General features: G+C 30.6%; 1 protein-coding gene across 3 annotated transcripts in view; it reads right to left on the bottom strand.

Annotated features, from left to right (window-relative positions):
- Positions 1-16,112: 16,112 nt before the first annotated feature.
- The window catches only part of LOC126755879 (uncharacterized), a 30,748-nt gene continuing 27,694 nt past the window's right edge, over positions 16,113-19,166 (bottom strand). For all 3 annotated transcript variants that reach the window (XM_050468595.1, XM_050468596.1, XM_050468597.1), the window contains exon 11: positions 16,113-19,041. In XM_050468595.1, the coding sequence (XP_050324552.1) occupies positions 17,408-19,041 (1,634 nt within the window). In that variant the 3' untranslated portion in view covers positions 16,113-17,407. The remainder of the gene's footprint in view (positions 19,042-19,166) is intronic.

The following is a 19,166-nucleotide window of genomic DNA, read 5'->3' as shown; positions in this document are numbered from 1 at the left end:
ATAGTACATTTCAGTCGGTCTTATATAGATAAAACATTTTCGAAAAATACACCCGAACCGAAATAGAACAATGCATATATTGTCAAATTCTTACGGCTTTTATAGGGCTTACCCACCTAACTTACGCAAAAAAATGATGCTTAAAAACCCACCAGGTATCTGAAAACAAATGCTACTTGTGAACTCATCTACCTGCTTCAACACTACCCAGAATTACGCGGTCACGCAGGTTAACGTGTTAATCATCACACCCATAAACAAAGGCAAACCACCTTAAATAATAGATAAAGGCTGAGTAGCCATTTTTTAAGGATTTGTGAATATTTTGCATACCCTGAGCAACGTACAAAACAGACACAAAACAGATTTGGCGCTCTGGCTATATTGGCGAAATCGTTAAACCTAGAATCTCTGAAAAATCTTTAATCTGAAAGCTGCGAATTATTTACTACGATATCTACACGCCGGATGCCTCCGATACAGAAGATGAGGAGCAAACTTTGCGTGGAGAAAATACGAACGAACCTCCGAGCTCGAATAAATCGTCCATGAAGAAAAGTGAAACATACACACAAGTGACTTCTACAAGAACCGCTATGAGACAGATCAAACGACGACGGTTAAGCTTAAATCTTGAGGACGATAAATAAATTTTGCTTTTTTTGTTAAGATTTTTTAGAAATAAAAATTATTTTGTATTTATATATGTAAGAAATAATAATAAGTAAACTAATACTGAAATTTTGAGAAATTTTTGTATCGTAGGTAAATCTAAAGCTCTTTAAAAGGCTTAACTTTCCTCAGAGACGCTACAAAAGTAGACCGATAGGGACAGCAAACGACGCCATATTTTTCTCCGCTTTTTTTGGCATTACTTTTCAGTAAGGTTTACCATTTCATCATGAAAATATTTGCGATATTTCGGAGTCAGTGGCCTCCAATTTACGTCTAGTAGAAAAATTTGACTCCACAGGTACAGTAGAAAATGTTCCCGTGCCAGTAAGACAAAAAAGTGCCCGTAGTGGCGAGAATATTGCTGCCGCTAGCGCATCAATTGAGGAAGACCCAAGTCAGTTTCTCACACGTCGTTCTTAAGCGTTGGGAATCTCTGTGACGCCGTTGTGGCAACAAACGAAATCGTAATTTAAATTCCCCAGGTAAATGATATTTCAAAAAATGTATTTCGCTAAGTTGGTTGGACTGCCCTATATTACTATGCCAAATGAGCATGATCTGTCAACCAGTTTGTTTACTGGATAAAAATATCGAACAAAGAATATGCATAAAATTTCGTATTTATAAGCAAATTTCGTGCGCGGATCGTTGCGAATGTTGGAAAAGATTTACGGTGATTCAGTTTTATCAAAACCACAAGCCTACGAGTGGTACAAAACCCTCAAACACGGTTGAGAGATCGTTGAATACATGCCTCGTTCAAGACGACTTCAACTGATGAAAATATGGTACCTTAAAATCGTCAGACAAGTGTTAGAGAGATGGCAAGCGAGCTCAACATCTCTCTCGTATCCGTTCGAATGATTTTGGTGGATATTTTGGGTATGAAACGCGTTCTTGCTCGACTCGTCCCGATAAAGCTTAATTTTTTTCTCAATGTACCGTAAACAGGTCTCTTTGGACATGCTTGCTCGTGCGAATTCCGATCCCACATTCATGGGAAGCATTATAACTGCCGATGAAACATGGCTTTATGAGTTGACATGCAAACAAGTCAACAATCATCGGAATGGAGGAAAAATACGAACTCAAACCAAAAACAAATTCGCCAACGCCGCTCAATAATCATGGTGATGCTTAGTTTTTTTTGATATTCATATTTTGATGCATCATAAATTTGTACCGGAGGGACAGACGGTGAATGAGGAGTTCTATTTAACCATACTGAGGCGTGAGAATAACCCTCGAAAACGACAGGAATTGTGGAAGAACAATTCATGGATTTTAAAGGCTGATAATGCTCTATCGCATCGAGCCACGATTGTGACCCAATTTAAAGTCAAAAATGCCATCAATCAGCCACCGTTTTCACCAAATTTGACTCCATGTGATTTTTTCTTGTTCCCAAAACTTAGATTACCGCTTCGTAGAACCTGTTTTCAGTCGATTGAAAAGATGAAACAAAATTCGCTGAAGGAGCTGAAGGCCATCCCAAAAAATGCTTAGGAAAAGTGTTTCGAGAGCTGGAAAGATCGTTGGCTTAAGCTTATCCATTGTAAAATCTGGTGGGGATTACTGTGAAGGTGACAAAGTAAATATTGATGAATAATTAAATATTTTGGGTTTTATTTAGAATTTCCGCGTACTTGTCACACAAAACACATTCTATGCTCGGCCGATCAAGAGAACTGAACCCTGTCGGACTCTCACCTTTCGCTCGCTCCCTCATCTCCTTTCATTCTTGCACTCTTTTAATGGTTCCGAATCAAAGGTTTGCTAGTTAAAAATACCATTCGGACATCCATACCTTCAAGGGAGTGCGTGGGGTGCGTCCAGTTACTTTCTATAAATAAAACCAAAGCCTCTACCATTTCGTTTCATATTTAGCAAAGAATTATTTATTGAATTTATTCGTTGAGTGTATGTACAAATGCAAATGTTGTAACTTTGCATATATCTATTTAATTTGTTTCTGCTTTAATTAAGTGTTTGTTATTGTTGCATTTTTATTCAAGTTGCCTGTACTCAATTATTTAATACTTTTCTGTAATATGTTTGTTATTTTTTAGTTTGTAATTGTTTTTTCTTGGTTTATCTCATTTACATTGCTGCCCTAAATTGTTTGAAATCACAACAACACTCTCTAAACGCAGCTAAAATAACGGTTAGTGCATTTATTTATTTATGTACAGCACATACACACGCATCTACATATAAATTCACTGCAAGAGCTTATAATTTATTTCTTTGTGTGTGTGTTTTTTTTTTGTTAGAAATTTGTTAGTACAATGGCTAGTTACTAAATTAGTTCATTAAATTTGAAATATACAAGCGTTCATTTACATACATATTTATATACTTCTATATACTAACGAGTATTAATTTTCTTAGTAATTTAATAAAAACTATATTATATTTTATATAATTACATGCAGCCGTAATATATTTTATATTAATTTTTTATATACTTATACATATATAGCATACATACATACATACATATATGCTTGTAAGTCTTTAAAACCACACTTAGACACCATCAATTGAAGGAATGCTACAATACTGAGTTTATATCATTTTGAAATTAATTCGACATCAGCGCATTTAATACATATTCACGCACACACATGTATACCCTACAGTAAAAATGGGGACCAGCACGGATAAGCAACAGTCTCTGCATGGAACAGTTGATGCTCATATTTGTACCAGAAGTTTCAAATTTCCAGCAGCTTGTTTCAAATATGAAGAAAAGGATTATCGATTTTTTGAGGGGATTTATAAAATAAATGTATAAAATAGTCACACATACTAAAACGTTAAATGAATTGAGTTATAACCTTCTTAGGTGAGTCCCCCAGTTCAATCAGTCCACCAGTTTACGTTTAAACGAGTTTTCTCTCCAAACTGTATATTTCAGAATTGTTTGAATGTTTATTCGGAGACAAATAAGACGATCACTATGAAATTTCTGCATGTGGTCTATATGAAGGGTCTACCAACAAGAAGATTTTATATTTTATATCATACTTAAGTAAATTTAAAAATTTAGATTGGAGCTAAGTGTAGAAGTTCACGCAATTGAGGAAATTTCTCTGAGCGCCATTCACTTGGGAATGGCCAGAAACGATTTTTTACATATAACTAAAGCAGCTTAAACCAAGTATCCTCTGGGTAACCAAAAAAAGAAGACGAATCATTCCTTCCCAGGATTGTGCGCTGGGTTTGCGACCCGCCACGTAAACCAACACTCCCCAGTCAACAATATTCACCATGCGCCAAAACTGGAAAAAGACCCATGAAAAAAGAATCGACACACACCACCTCTTCGTCTCTTAAAAACAGCTTCTAACAGCAAGGAAAGGAGCTGCCTTTATACTGCTATGTGTGAATTTGATATCCCCGCTAAACTAATACGGCTGTAGAAACTGACGTTGAGCATTACCGAAAGCTTCGTCAGGATCGGGAATAACCTCTCCGAGTTGTTCGATACGAAACGACGTTTCAGACAAGGTAACTCTCCTTCGTGTGACTTCTTTAATCTACTTTTGGATTCGAGCTACAGAACTAAATAGAGAAGGTACCATCTTCAATCAGAGTGTACAGCTGCTGGCGAACGCCGATGATATTGATATCATTGGCCTCAACAACCGCGCTGTTAGTGCTGCTTTCTCCAGAATGGATAAGGAGGCGAAGAAAATGGAAACGAAATATTTCCTGTCATCAAACAAACAGTCGTTCTACTCGCGACTAGGCTCCCACGTCACTGTTGACAGTCATAACTTCGAAGTCGTAGATAATTCCGTCTATCTTGGAAACAGCATGAATACCAACAACATCGTCAGCCTCGAAATCCAACGCAGAATAAGTCTTGCCAACAGGTGTTACATCGGACTGAGTAAGCAATTGAGAAGCAAAGTACTCTCTCGACGAGCAAAGACCAAATTCTACAAGTCACTCATAATCCCCATCCCGCCCTTATAACAATATCTGACGAGTCGACATCAGGTAGAGAAGGACCCGACTACACTTGAAATCTCCAATAGACTTCAAACAGCGAAAAGAAAGAACGACTGGCGCGCTGTTGTAAATTTGGCTATTAAGGGTCTATGATTAAAATTGCAATTGAACCGAAGGAATAGTTTTTATAAGGTATACACGTCGACGAAATGCCAACTTACGAATTGACAAATCACAAAAAAACCCACTTATAAATATGTTTTAAACGTCTCGGTGCCCTCTCCTAAGCAGTCAATTCTGTACGCGTTCTACAATTGCAGAGAGCAGAGAGGGAGACAAATACCACCGAACTAGTACCGCTTTCTATCCAAACAGTTCTACGCTTCTATTGAACCAGCTCGATTTACGGCAGAGCAGATGTACATTTTTGTATAAGTATGTAAGATTCATTGGATTCTTTTGTATGAACATAGAACGCATTTAGAAAAGCTTTTACAGTGTGACATTTTCAGTTGAATTTTTACAATTTCGAAATATTTAACATTTCTTTTCATAAACCCTTTTTCAAAAATATACGGCTATATACACATGTCTGCACATATTTGTTACTTCTTATGTACAGTTATAAGTTGCTGTTAATACATTAGTATATATGTATGTATTAGTAACATCACATGTAATGCTGCAAAGGTTTGAGTCTTTGCTTGAAATTTCATTAAGACTCTAATTTTTTATTTAATTTTATATTTTTTACTTTTATTACTGTTAAAATTTTTAACTTATTTTATTTTTATTTTTAATTATAATTGAATATTATTTTTATTTTATTTTTGTTATTTAAATTTTTTTTTAAATTATTTTTAATTTTTTTAATTTATTTATTTTTTTATTATTTTTAATTTTTTGATTATTTAATTTTCGCAATTTCTATAATTTCAATAGTTTCTATTTAAAATTTCAACTGGACATTTAGCGGCTAGCAAATATAGTTTGCATTTGCTTTATATCTTTTATTCATACATTATTTACATACATTGCATTTACATATATTTTATGTATATAGTATACATATTTATACATATATATGTATATATACATATATTTTTTTTAACTTTTATTATTATTTATTTTACATTAAATTATATAATTAAATTTGTTGGCATTTAGCCTTCATAATTACCCCTTACATAGATTTGTTGCAATTATTGCATAGATTGGAAAAGTATTAATTATACATACATACTTAATAAATACTTTAATTACCCGTATAAACGTTTGCAGCTGCCTGTTTTACGTGACGAATCATCACTAGGTGGAGAGGAATCATCACAAAGATCAAAAGAGATTTTTTTTGTATTATTTTTATATGTTACTATGTATGTACATATAATATCTAAATATATGTATATATTTTATTTATTTTAAGTAAATACATACAACCATATTTGTATTTTTTAAATTAACATTTTTATGCAACAATATAGAAAAATCACTAAACAAAATAAAAAATAAAAAATTTTGAACGAAATAGCAAAAATTGTTTTTTTATTTAATATATTAAAAGAATAAAACATTAATATATAAAAAGTAAAAGTATATTAAAATAAATTTAAACAAATTTTTAATGACAATTTGTAATTAATAATTTAAGTAATATTTTTAAAATATTTTTAATAAATATTCGAAATTAATTTTAGTAGTAATTTATTATTATTATATGTAAATAATTTATATTAAATTTTTTTCGAAAATTCGTCATTAAAAAATTTAAGAGTTGCGTTTTTGAGCAAACGATTTAAAAAAACCTTTCAAATCCCAAAAACATTAAATAAAATAAAAAAATAAAAATGTTACAAAAAAATGGCAGAAACTATTTTTTTTTAATATTAATTAAATTATAAATAATAATTTTAATAACAATTTTTTTAAATTTTTAATAATATTTTGTTGTTAATAATTTTAGTAGTAATTTTTTATTATTGTATGTAAATAAATTTTGCATAAAAGAAAATTGTATGTCAGTTTGAAGATAATGAATACGAGTAACTAGCAAAAAAAGTAATATTAATTTCATCAAGTGCGTTCGATTCTGTAATGTTATTCACAGATATTATATTTATGTTATTCGGGTTTTTACTGTTAATAAGCATGAATATGTTCCCTACCGACTGTTATTTGGCGAGGATAGAGCAAAATAATTGAGCTGCTTTTACTAAAATACTTAAAAATATGTATAAAGTAATAGAAATAGAGCTTACGAGAGGGATGGCTTTGTTTATAAGTAATATGAACATTTGACAGCTTTTTCGTTCATAACGTAACATTTCTCAGTCTTGAGCTCTATTTTTTAGCAAGCATTTTCTATTTTCTATTTTATGTATCCGCACTACAATTTACTTTACGTATTTAAATAGAGCGAACTTTCCGCAACGGTACAGCAGATCCAAAGCTACTACGAGTAGTTTCAAATAATGCTGTCTGTGAGTGCCAGTTCTATGGATTTTCAATACCCTGCCTCAGTTTAAGATTTCTAAATAATGAAGCTCCCTGCATCCCCTTTTTTGATTAACTGCACCACATGATAAGATTAGGTAATAAATGATAAACAAATGAGGATTACACCGCGACATGAGGTCTATTGTACCCTCTCCTAAGTCACAACGACTCACTTAGCCCCAGCATATTGATAAATTCCAAAATACTGCTAGATGCTAGTGAGGCGATGTGTTCCCAATTTGGAAACATGCATTCAAGGCGCTCTAGAATCAAAAGAAAGTTAGACGATTAGTTGACAATCACTTTTCCAAAAGTAAATTTGTCTTAAACGATCGTGCGACAAGGACGAAAGGAACATTGTCAAGCGATAATCATCATAGAGAAGAGAAGGTGACAAAATTTTTCGTTTGAAAAAAGTTATGTTTAATGAATTTCATGGTATATTTAACCTTTTAACTGATATTTAACGGGTGTTTAACGGATACTTAACTGATATTCAACGGATATTTAACTGATATAAAATTTATTTCGGTTATTTTTTTGTTTTATTTTATTAAAACGCGTATGAAAAAAGTAAAACGCACTTTTATCATGCTTTTGGCTAAAAAAAGCTTTTATGTAAAATTTTAAAACACAGGTCATTCAAGTAAATAACAAAACATTTTACATCAGTTATTATATATTTTAAAATTGTATACTAAACATAAACTTACCATAAAGAAATTGCAAAATGATTTCTAAATAAAAAATATTTGAAATAATTTATTTGATTATTTTAATTTATATATGTATTATTTTTGAAAGTATATGTACATACATACAGCTAATTAGGATTATATAGGACAAAATTCATTTTCATTTTCTTCGTTAAAAAATTCTGTATATACATTCTCTTGTTATATAGTACATACTTCTTTACATTTGGTTTATAAGACCTGCTTTTATGCACAGTTTTCAATTTAAGCATTTGTTGAAAATATATTTAATGTAAACATTATTGTGCAAATATATGTGTATAGCTATACAAAGTTTATACAAATGTACAATATTCTATGTATATACTAATTGTAAAAATTATATGTCTAGTGTCTATAAGCGTAATTTTTCATGTCGCCAATACGAAATTTCATTTGCATTCAATAAATCGCGAAAAAACAAAACCTAAAAATAAAAAAGAAAACAGTTAAAAAATACGAAAATGTAAAAAAAAATATTTAATATTTTTTAATTTAAAAAAATATTTAACTTTATTTATATTTTTTTGCTTTTATTTAATGTCCTACTACCATAATTCATATTCATTATGTTTTCATCAAATTTAGTTAGTGTTTTTTATAATCAAACAGATTTTAAATATATTGAAATTAACAAAAAAAATTTAAATAAAGTAAAATAAATTAAGAATTAATTCTTTTCTTGCTCAGCATTCATTTTAATATAATAATAATACAATTTTTTATTTAAAATATTTTATTGCATATTACTCCCTGTTACACTTCTAGTATGTACATATTTTAATATGTAGAACCTGGTTACAATTAGTTTTCATACTCTAAGTAAACTTTTCTAACATACGGATGATTTCCCCGCCTTGGCATTTAATGTTAATTAAATTTAATTCAGCCTTAATTAAAGATCATTACACAATCAATGTACTGTACTAAGCAAAAATAAAAATAAAGAATTCATAGTTCAAAGCATGCTTTTAGGCGCTGCAGAGAAATAGAAAATATCGTTCAAAAATACCCTCTAGGAAAAATCAAAGCAAAGGTAAAATTAGGTAAGGTAAGGTAAAATTTCTAGTTAAAAAGTATTTTACGGTGGGTATAATTAATCAAAGGAATTAAATATATATTTCCAGTACGTATATATACTTATCTGACGTTCTTGGGGCGAAAATATAGCGGATTTTTATTGAGAAAATTGTGATCTAAGATCAACAGCTTTAAAAAGTGAGCTTTAAACACAAATAAAAAAAAATTGTGGAAGAAAAATCTGTTTTATATAAAGAATTGGCGCAACTGTCATACCGTGTGTTCTTCACTCTTTAATGGCTAGAAATTGTTCTATAATAAAGCTTTCGAGTAATCAATTTGCCACAAATAAGATCTTGAAGTCAAATTAAATAAAAAACAGCTAACCAAACTCAAATCAAATATCAAACAACAAAAGTTATCAAAACCTTTCAATGGTGCTAGAAAACTTTATTAGCTGGTATTGTTAATTTCGAAAATCAAAAAATTTACTTCATCTCTATAAAAATCTAACATATAGAATATAAAGCTTATCAACTAGCTTGTGACAAAAATCACGCAACTTCTATAATGGAGAGCATTTTAGATATTTATGTAAACTAAAAGCGGTTACATCATCCATTCAAACCAATGTTACTACATACATATATAATATTAAAATAATAGGACAGTGGCGATTCACTCTAGATATCATAGAAATATAATATAAAAGAAATAAATGATCACATATCTCGAAATGTACTGAAAAATAAATTGACTTTCTTCAGTTCTTAGAAAATTTCTACCCTGAATAACCCGAAGAAACCGTTACCAAACCAGCAGCTAGCGACATAGATCTTTCACCAGATTTAACTGAAATATTTCGAGATCCCGAACATACGTTACACTTTAATAGTGTTGCTTTTGTTATAGCACCTTAAAACATCTTTCAATGACGGTGCTTGCCCGGTTGTGAAATTCAGTTCGTTTCGTAGCTAAAATGGCCCGTTCCAATTAATTTGCGACTAAAGATCAGCGCTTGCCTCAAAAACCCCACTTCCAAGTTCCAAAAAATATCAAAGTCACCAAGTTATGAATGAAAACGAAAGAAAGGAATACACACTTATAACGGTATATACTACGAATCGTTGTTTGTGGACAAATTAAAAGACAGAGGTTTTGTTTTTGTTTCTCTTCTTTGTTTTTTTTTTACTCGCGTAAATTGCATTTTCACAAATTCGCTCTACAACAATTTGCGTTTGTTGTTCGTGGTTTTCATTTTCCACTTAATTCGTATCGCTATTCATTGTATTTTCTTTAAGCTAATACTTAAAGTAGACTACACATCTTTTTATTACAGTTTTTTAAGATTTTTTATTATAATTACTTTTTTTTCTTTTGTTTCATTATTTTTATTTTTAACATTTTAATATTTTTAATTTTTTATTATTCATTTTATTTTTATTTATTTTTTGTATTATAAATTTAATTTTAATTAAATTTTTTATTATTAATTTTATTTTTATTTTATTTTTTTTTTCATGAATTTTATTTTATATTATTAATTTTGATTTTGTTTATTTTTTTTATTATTAATATGATTTCGATTTAATATTTCATTATTAATTTAATTTTTTTTTTTAATTTTTGATTTAATAATTATTTTAACATGTATAAAAAAATAACTTTAAGAGATGTAAAACTAGTAGGTTCTTGTTATTGTTTTGTATTTATTGTAATAACTACTCATTTTTTAATGTTTACCATATAAATTAATTAATTATTTAAAGTAGGTAGGTATGTATATTTGCATTTAATTGTAATTACTTTACTTATTTAGCGTATAATTTGTATTTGTTGCTCTTAACTAAGGCAAGGTAAAAACTGAAGAAAAAACAGCAAGCGACGGCCATGCGAAAGACTTGAGTGTGTGTGGTGAGCCAGGGCTGTATTTATGGGTGTGTATGTATGTGCACACGGAGCAGTATACATATATATGCAAGAATACAAATCGATGTAGCAGATTGGTAGTGTAGAAACAAGCTGTGACTGAAGGTGAGGATGGTTATGAGATGAGGAAAAGTCAGCAAATAAAAATATTATTTCTTTCGCTCGGTTAGGAGAATAATTCAGAATTTAAAAAATGAATTTATAAATTGAAATAAATATATTTTTATAAATTAAAATAAATACATACATATGTAAATATTTATAATTTAAAATAAATTTTATCAATTAAAATAAATAAATAAATTTGAGTTTAATTATTTAGTGTGTAAGGATAAATCAGTATTCGAACTTTTAGAGAAAATATTGATAAAAAAATATCGAAATGTTGAGAAAACCTTCCCTTTTTACTTAAATAACAAACAAAAACCAAATAAATTGCATTTTAATTATTTTAAATTAATTTATTTTTATTTTATTTTATTTTTTATTTTATTTTATTTTTTATTTTATTTATTTTTATTTTATTTTTTAATGATTTCATTTCATTTTATATTATTTTTTTCAATTATTTTTACTTTATTTTATTTTTATTTCTATTTCACTTTATTTAGATTTTTTGTTTTGGTAAGAAAATAATCTTTTTATAAACCAGCTATTTATTTTTACACCATAACAGAACAAAAACCAAAAATTTAATTTTTTTCGAAATGTTAAAAACAACACTTTTTCTAGCATGCAAACTAAAATAATTTTTGTATTTTACTTTATTTCATTTCATATTATTTTTTATTTACTTTTAATTTATATTTAATTAAATTTTTTATAAAAATAATTTTTTAAACCAACTATTTTTGCATCATTTTTATCGAAAAGTTAAAAACAAAATTTTCCAGCTTACGGAAGTATTAAAAAAATTAGATGTAATAAAATATTCAGACCAAATTAAAAAATTGTTAGACATACATATGTACATATGTACATATTAAAACATATATTTTTTCATACGATTTTTGGAAGAATTATCTCCACTTCAAATAAATCAAATTAATATTTCAATATTAAGGAAAAGCCATTAAAAAATAGTTTGAAACATATTTTAAGGTTTTATTTAAACACAACATAATAAGAAAATCTAATTTATTTAAATTAATTTTAGTGAGGAAAAAAATTATTATTTTTATTTTTTTTGTTTTAATCACATTCAGTGGTAAAATTTCGAATTTATATAAAAATATTAAAAAAAAAATTTTAAAAACTTTAAAAAGTGTTGTTTGAAGTTAAAATAGATATTTTTGTTATAATCTACTAAAAAATGCTGAGCGATTACTTCAAATATTGGAAATACCTCGTGTCCATAAAAATATATGCAAATCAAAAAAGTTCTGACCTTGAAAATGCAATTCCAATTTTTTTGCATTTGATTGGTTTAAAAACAGGTTATTTGTATATTTTTTAAAGTAATTTGTTGCATCTTTTATTAATAATTTTTAAAACTTCAAATGATTTTTAGTTTTTTTTACTTTTAATTCTTTCTATATTTTTCGATAGCTATTTTTTAGTTATACATATAACTTTTAATTTTTTTTTGAATTCCAAATAAACATAAAATCCTAAGGCTACGCATATAGTTGAACTAAGAGCACAACCACAATGAAATCAAAAAGTGTGGTTAGAAAAAGTTGAAGCTATGCGATTTATTTTATTTTCTTATTTTTAAAGAATTTTTTTCAAAATTCAAGCATTTTTTGCAAATGATTTTTCAATATAATGACTGTAATGAATTTTTATAACAAAATAAAAAGAATTTTTCTTACCGCCCAAAGTACTGTTGTTATAAGCACAATTTTTAAAACTGAAAAAATTTGTCTTTTGAAGTTTGTAATGCAAATGCAAAATATTTAAATTCCCACTTTATTGAATTTGATTTAAATTTGAAATACCGAAAACTAAAATGTAAGAAAAAATTTAATATATGAACCAAGTTCGGTTTTTAGTCGCAAAAAGCGGAAACTTCCGAAAATAATTGTTACCCTGTGAATAAAGCGAATAGAAGAACGATAACAGCAAACAAAAAGAATCCTCGAATCAGCTCACAGAAGTTGCGAAAAAATCTAAAGTAAACGTCATTGCCCACAATCATTAAAAATGCCTCAAAGCTTTTAGGAGCGAAATGAAATTAGAAGGATGTTGATCGCACACAAAACTCACCCACACGAAGTCAAGTGATTCCGTCGCTCCGTCGGCAGCACGCACACACACAAGCACACCGTTTTTCGCACACTTTACATCTGCGCATTTCCTTGTTGCAAGTTGCATCTTAAAAAAGCTGTTTGTTTGTTTTTGCTATTCTTTTTTTGTCTCGCTTTGAAGTCGTTTATTACCGCTAATATATTTTGTAATTATAATTATTTAGTACATAACTTTTAATATTAACATTAATATTAATTTGTTTATAATTTAGTTTATAATAATTAAGTTTAATTTATTCATCATTAGCATTACTATTAACTATTTACATATTTGTTTCATTACTTCAACGTTTTCGTATTATCATATTTTTATAATTGTTATTACATTTATTTTCTTCTTCCTGTGTTCTCTAATGTTTTTGAGTGTATGTGTATGAGTTTTGTTTTTGGATGTGGGCGTATATGATAGCAGTACTGTTTTGGGGGTCGAAACTAAAAAAAAAAAGAATTAAAACAAAAATGGGAGGTGACTGGAAATGTATGAGAGCGACCGCTTGAGCTTCTGTACGTATATATGTTGGTATGTATGTATGTATGTAGTGGTGTTATACAAATTATTATATTAATTTAAGAAATTGCAATGCATAGAAGAATTGAACGGAAACAATTTATTTTTTTTTTTTTGTTGCATTTAGTTATTATTTTGTTGTTTTAATGTATTTGTGTTGTTGTTTTTTGAAATTTAGTCACATATTTGCAACACGCTCAGCTGTTAGATTTTATTTTAACGGTATAGAGTTTTCAAATTATTGTTTTTTTTTGTTTTTTGATTACCAATTTCAATAAATTTACAGTAACAGTCATTCGAGAACAAATTTTCATAATTTTTTTCGTAAATGCTATTTTTATTATTTTTTAATATTACTGTATTTTTATGTATAAGTATATACATTTAAATATATATATTTTTAAATTTCATATTTTCTCCTAAAGGTTTTAACCTCCCTTTGCGGTGCTATTTGTACATATGTATATGCGGAAGTATTTGGGCGTGTATTGCAGAGTTTTTATGGATTGTATGGAGTTTCGTATTTGCCAACAACCGATTGCCTTCGTTGTAAGCCGATGCAGTGGATGTGTGTGTAGTATTGGAAAATGCGGTCAGAATAATAGACAAAATTGCCAAGCACAAAAATGGTCTGAGTTGCGCAATTTTAGAGAGAAAAAAAAATAGAAATTAATTTATTTGTTTTGCTTAATTCCATAAATTAATTAATTACTTTCATTTCAGACATTAATTAATTTGTTTTGCTATGTTATTTTATTTCCTTTTTTAATTCAAATGCTCAAAATTGGCTTTTAATCCAGAAAACTAAAAAACATGAAATTTGTTTCGCATTGCTAACTTTTTCAGAAATATTTTTCCTCGCATATTTGCTTCAAAATAAACTATCCTCAAGAAATTGTTTACTGATTTTTGAGAAAAAGTTGCTTGAAAAGAAAATTTGTCCAAAAATTTCGAAATAAATATATTTTAAATGCGATTACCGCTGAACAGGATTCTAATTTTTTAATAAATTAAATTTTTAATAATAAAAAAAAAAATTTAATAACGAAAAAAAAAAATTTAATAACGAAAAAATAAAATTTATTAACGAAAAAAAATATTTTTTTAATAAGAAAAAGTATTATTTTTTATTTGAATAATGAATAAAAGTTTAATATTTTTTATAATGAAAAAAAAAAAATAATTTTTTTTTTTAATTTTATATAATGTATTTTATATTTATAAATTTTCTTTAAAAAAATATTTTTTATTAATTATAAAAAAATTAAATTTTCATTAATTATTAAAAATTTAATAACAAAAATTTATTTAAAAAAAATGTTTTTTATTAATTATAAGAAAAATTAAAATTTCGTTAGCTATTAAAAATTTAATAACAAAAATTTCGTTACTTAGTTTTTTAATTTAAATAACTGAAACTCTTAATTAATTAAATGTTTTAAAGCCGAAAAAATTATTGTTTTTGACAAAAAGTGTTTTCAAAAATTAGTTTCGCTCCAAAGTCACTGCATCAAATGCACTCTGTTGCAATTCAAATGTCAAGAAAAAGCGACACACTGCCACACTACTGCAATAACTACAAAAGCAAATCGGTTGTAAGCTGATTAAATAGTTTTTTTTTATTTATTTTATATTTATTTCCTTTGATTTTATTAAAAAGTAAAAAGTCGATCTTGAAAATAAGATCTGATATACATATATCATAATAAGCGAAAGTCGTATTTCAACTTTTAACGGCAGCACTTAAATGTCTGCCGCATGCTCGACGTATCTAACTCTTTATTCTCTCCCACCTCTCTCCTCTCCTTCTTCTCAAACACACACACACACACATACTATTTCTCACTATAATAGCTTAGTATGTATGCACTCTGCTCCTCGAGGCTTTTACTTGTATTTCTAACTATCCATATTTCTTTTCTTTTTCTCTCTTTTAATGATTTACAATTTTTATTAGCGTAAAAAAATAAAAAAAAATGTGGTAGTAGAAATTAATAACTAAGGCGTTACTTAATTTATTTCTATCGCCTACCTATGAACGTATTATCTATATAACGATTTTTTTTAGAAAAAAAACTAAAACAAAACAGAAAAGTAACTAAAAAAAATAACGCAAATATACTAATTACAAGAAATGAAAATGTATAATTTTTTTTGTTGTTGTTTTTTTCTTTCATACAACTTAAGCAGATGTTTAGCTAATGAACTGATCACAAAAATGTTATCTTCTTTTGTATTTGAGTACGGCGATGGAATGACTTGTGCGAAAAAATTGGGAATTAGCGCAGAAAAAAATAATTTTGTAGCGTTCTTTAGAGTGTAGACAAATTGAGAATAAATTTAATAAATTGTATTATTTCTTTTTTTATACGAATTTCAAAAATCTTCGCGGAATATTTTTTGAAGCGTCCTAATGTTTGAAAATTCAATTTTAATATTGCGTGAATATATCAGTCATTATTTAAATAAATTTGAAAATTAAAAAAAAAAAATTTGCTTTTGATTCCCCTTTTTTTACGCACAAACCACCCAGCGGCGCAAATATTTCAAAATTGTCAATTAAAAAAATTTTTTAATATTTTTTGCTTTGATTCACCGCTTTTTTACTAATTTTAGTATATTTTAAATCAGCTAGCATGCGTTTAAGGGCAGCCAATAATGATTTATATACATATGTACATACGGTTCAGCTAACAGTAAAAAAATTAGATAAGCCATATATTGCCAATATTTGAAATATTTAAAGTAATTAGCGGCAAAGAAGTAAGTTTGGGCGCCCCTGCACTGCTGACTACTACTACTGCTCCTCCGCGCTTTAACGCCCTTTCGCCACAATTTATTCCACGCGCTCTCTGTTTTTCTGCGTTTACATAATTTGCATTTTCCAATTTATACGCTCATCAACTAGGACTTTGACTGCACAATGTGACACACTTCATTTGTTGTAACGGTGTTTTTCTTTTTACATATTCACCTATGCTCTTTGATGCATTAATCATTTAGCTTTCTGGTTTGTTGTTTTTTCTGTTTTCGTTTACTTTTCATTTCTTTCGTTTTCATATATCATATCAGCTCAACTCATTAAGTATATATGTATGCATATAGATATATATGTATAAGATGCATATATATGTATATATAAATTAATATATAATCTACAAGTACATTATTAATTATTAACAACAACATCTAGTAAAATTACAAGAGATTGGTAAGGTATAAGTTGTTGTTTTGCTGCTGTTGTTGCCGTTGCTGCTGCTGCTGCTGCTACCACTGCTGCGACGCCGCCGCCTTTAGCGCTGTTGCCACTTGCTCATGTTGATTGAAGAGTTGTTGATTGAAGAGTTGTGAGAAGGTTGTTGTTGACTTGCTGGTGGGCACGCTCCACTGGCGGCTATGACACCGTTTTGGTGCGGTCAACTTGTTGGTGCTCGCATTATGCACACAATAACACCGCCATTCACTCAACACTTGGTGCACCTCTTCACAGTCCAGCTATTGTGTGTTTTTGCACGAACAACAGAATACACTCAGCAATATTTGGCTCGGGCGCCTACTTGATACCGTTGGCCAATAACCACACAACAACACCTTCAAAGCTTTCTCTACGGCCTAGACGCGTTTGTCGTCAACGGCAGATGAATTTTACGCGGCAACAATGCAATCATGACGGCAACCACTGCTGCTGCTGCCGCTACTGCAGCTGCGACACACCAAATGCGACATGTTGCTGCTGCCACCGCTCGACCTGCGACAACGGCGACGGCTGCGCCCATCTGTGCGGCGCACACATACTCATAATCATTTGTTCTTAGTGTTAGTTAGCTCCCCGTGTCTCACCTGTTTATAATTGCAGAGGCGAGCGCGTTATTGTTTGCAGTCGCTGATATCGCATGGTTCGAATTACCGCCGCCACCGCTGCTACTACTATTGCTATTACTATTACTGTTGCTATTACTGCCGCCACTGCTAATTAGCGCCGCTGTTGCATTACTGTTGCCATTACTACTGTTGTTGCTGCTGCCAACAACATTCTCAATGCTCTTGAGATCATTGCAGCTGGTCGTTAGCACACCACCACCGGCTGTTGTGGTTATAACATCGGCCGCCGCAGCTGTGGAATTCGAGGAGACTATATTCACCAGCGATTGCTGATGCACCGCCACAGACGAGGACAGTGTCGTCGCGTTCGTTGTCACTTGCGCCAAACTCACGCTCATGCCATTGCCACCGCCACCGCTGCCGCTGCTATTGTTGGCCGCCGCCACTTGCAATTGTTGCACGGTGGTTGCATTGCCGACGGCAGAGCTCGTCGCTATGGGCAGCGTGCGCATGTTGGTGAATATTGTCTGATTGTTGCCGATGCGTCCGCGTAGCAGCGCATGTGTCATGCCACCGGGTCCGATTTGCATCTGCATCTGCCCAGAGTTGTTCTTCTGCAACGGTTTGACGTTCAACAGACTTGTGTATAGCACGCGTTTACTATTCTCGCCAGCACCAGCCGAACTCACCGCCGCATTCGTGGCGTTCACCTCCATATTAGAGGCGCCGATTATGTTCAGTATGCGTTCACGTTTCAGTTTTTGTTGTTGCAAATTTGCATTCGCTGTCGCCTTATTTAACACCACAGCCTGCTGTTGCACTGATGCCTGTTGTTGTTGTTGCTGTTGCGACTGACTGACTGCGGCCGCCACGGTCTTTGCGTCCACTACGATACTGCCATGATGCACACTCACAGCGCTGCCTACGCCACCACTGCCACCGCCACTCGCATTGGCGGTGGACACGAAGTTCACCTTCAAATTGGAGTTCTGCAGTTCTTTGTAGTGATGCAACTTCTGTGTTATGCTGTTGTTGCTGTTGCTATTGCCGTTACTGCTGCCGCCACTATTATTGTTGCTATTGGCCTGTTGCACGGCAACAGCATTGGCCAATTCGCTAGCTGTGGCGATGGTGAAGTTGGTGCCTCCTCCGCTGGTATTGTTGCTGGTCAAGTAGATTTTATTGCCGCCACCGCTGCCCTGTTGCTGTGTCACCGATTGTGTGGACGTTATTATCGCTGTCGTTGGTTGCAAACTGTAGTTGTGGTTGGCCGCAATTGCTGCCGAATTGTGCTTTTGTTGTTGCTGGTGGTGTTGCTGTTGTTGTTGCGCGACATTCAACTCGGACACGAGCAGCGGGTATGAGGACATCTTTATCACTTTGCCTCCTTGCATTTGAACCTTCTGCAACTGCTGTGCGACCTGGGATGTTGTACCAACTAATGTTGTTGTAACGCCACCGCCACCACCGGAATTCGTTTGGCCTTCATTCGCGGCGCCATCATCATCTTGTTGCTGCTGTTGTTGTTGCTGCTGCTGGTGATGCAATTGTTGTAAATGCTTTGAGATTTGGATTTGATGTTGTTGTGCCGCTTGGGTGATTATTTTTCGTTGTGAGAATTTGCGATTCAACAACAATTTGTTTATATCTGAAATAACAATCAAATATTTTTTGTAATTTTTTTTAACATTTTTTTATAAATTTATACAGCAACATTAAATTTACTGAAATTATTTATATAAAAAAAAATATTAAGAAAAAAATGAGTTTGGT

This window comes from Bactrocera neohumeralis, chromosome 4 (assembly GCF_024586455.1).
Source record: "Bactrocera neohumeralis isolate Rockhampton chromosome 4, APGP_CSIRO_Bneo_wtdbg2-racon-allhic-juicebox.fasta_v2, whole genome shotgun sequence".
In the NCBI taxonomy this organism is placed as follows: domain Eukaryota; kingdom Metazoa; phylum Arthropoda; class Insecta; order Diptera; family Tephritidae; genus Bactrocera; species Bactrocera neohumeralis.
The sequence above is the reverse complement of the archived record's forward strand: the minus strand, read 5'-3'. Positions and strand labels throughout refer to the sequence as shown.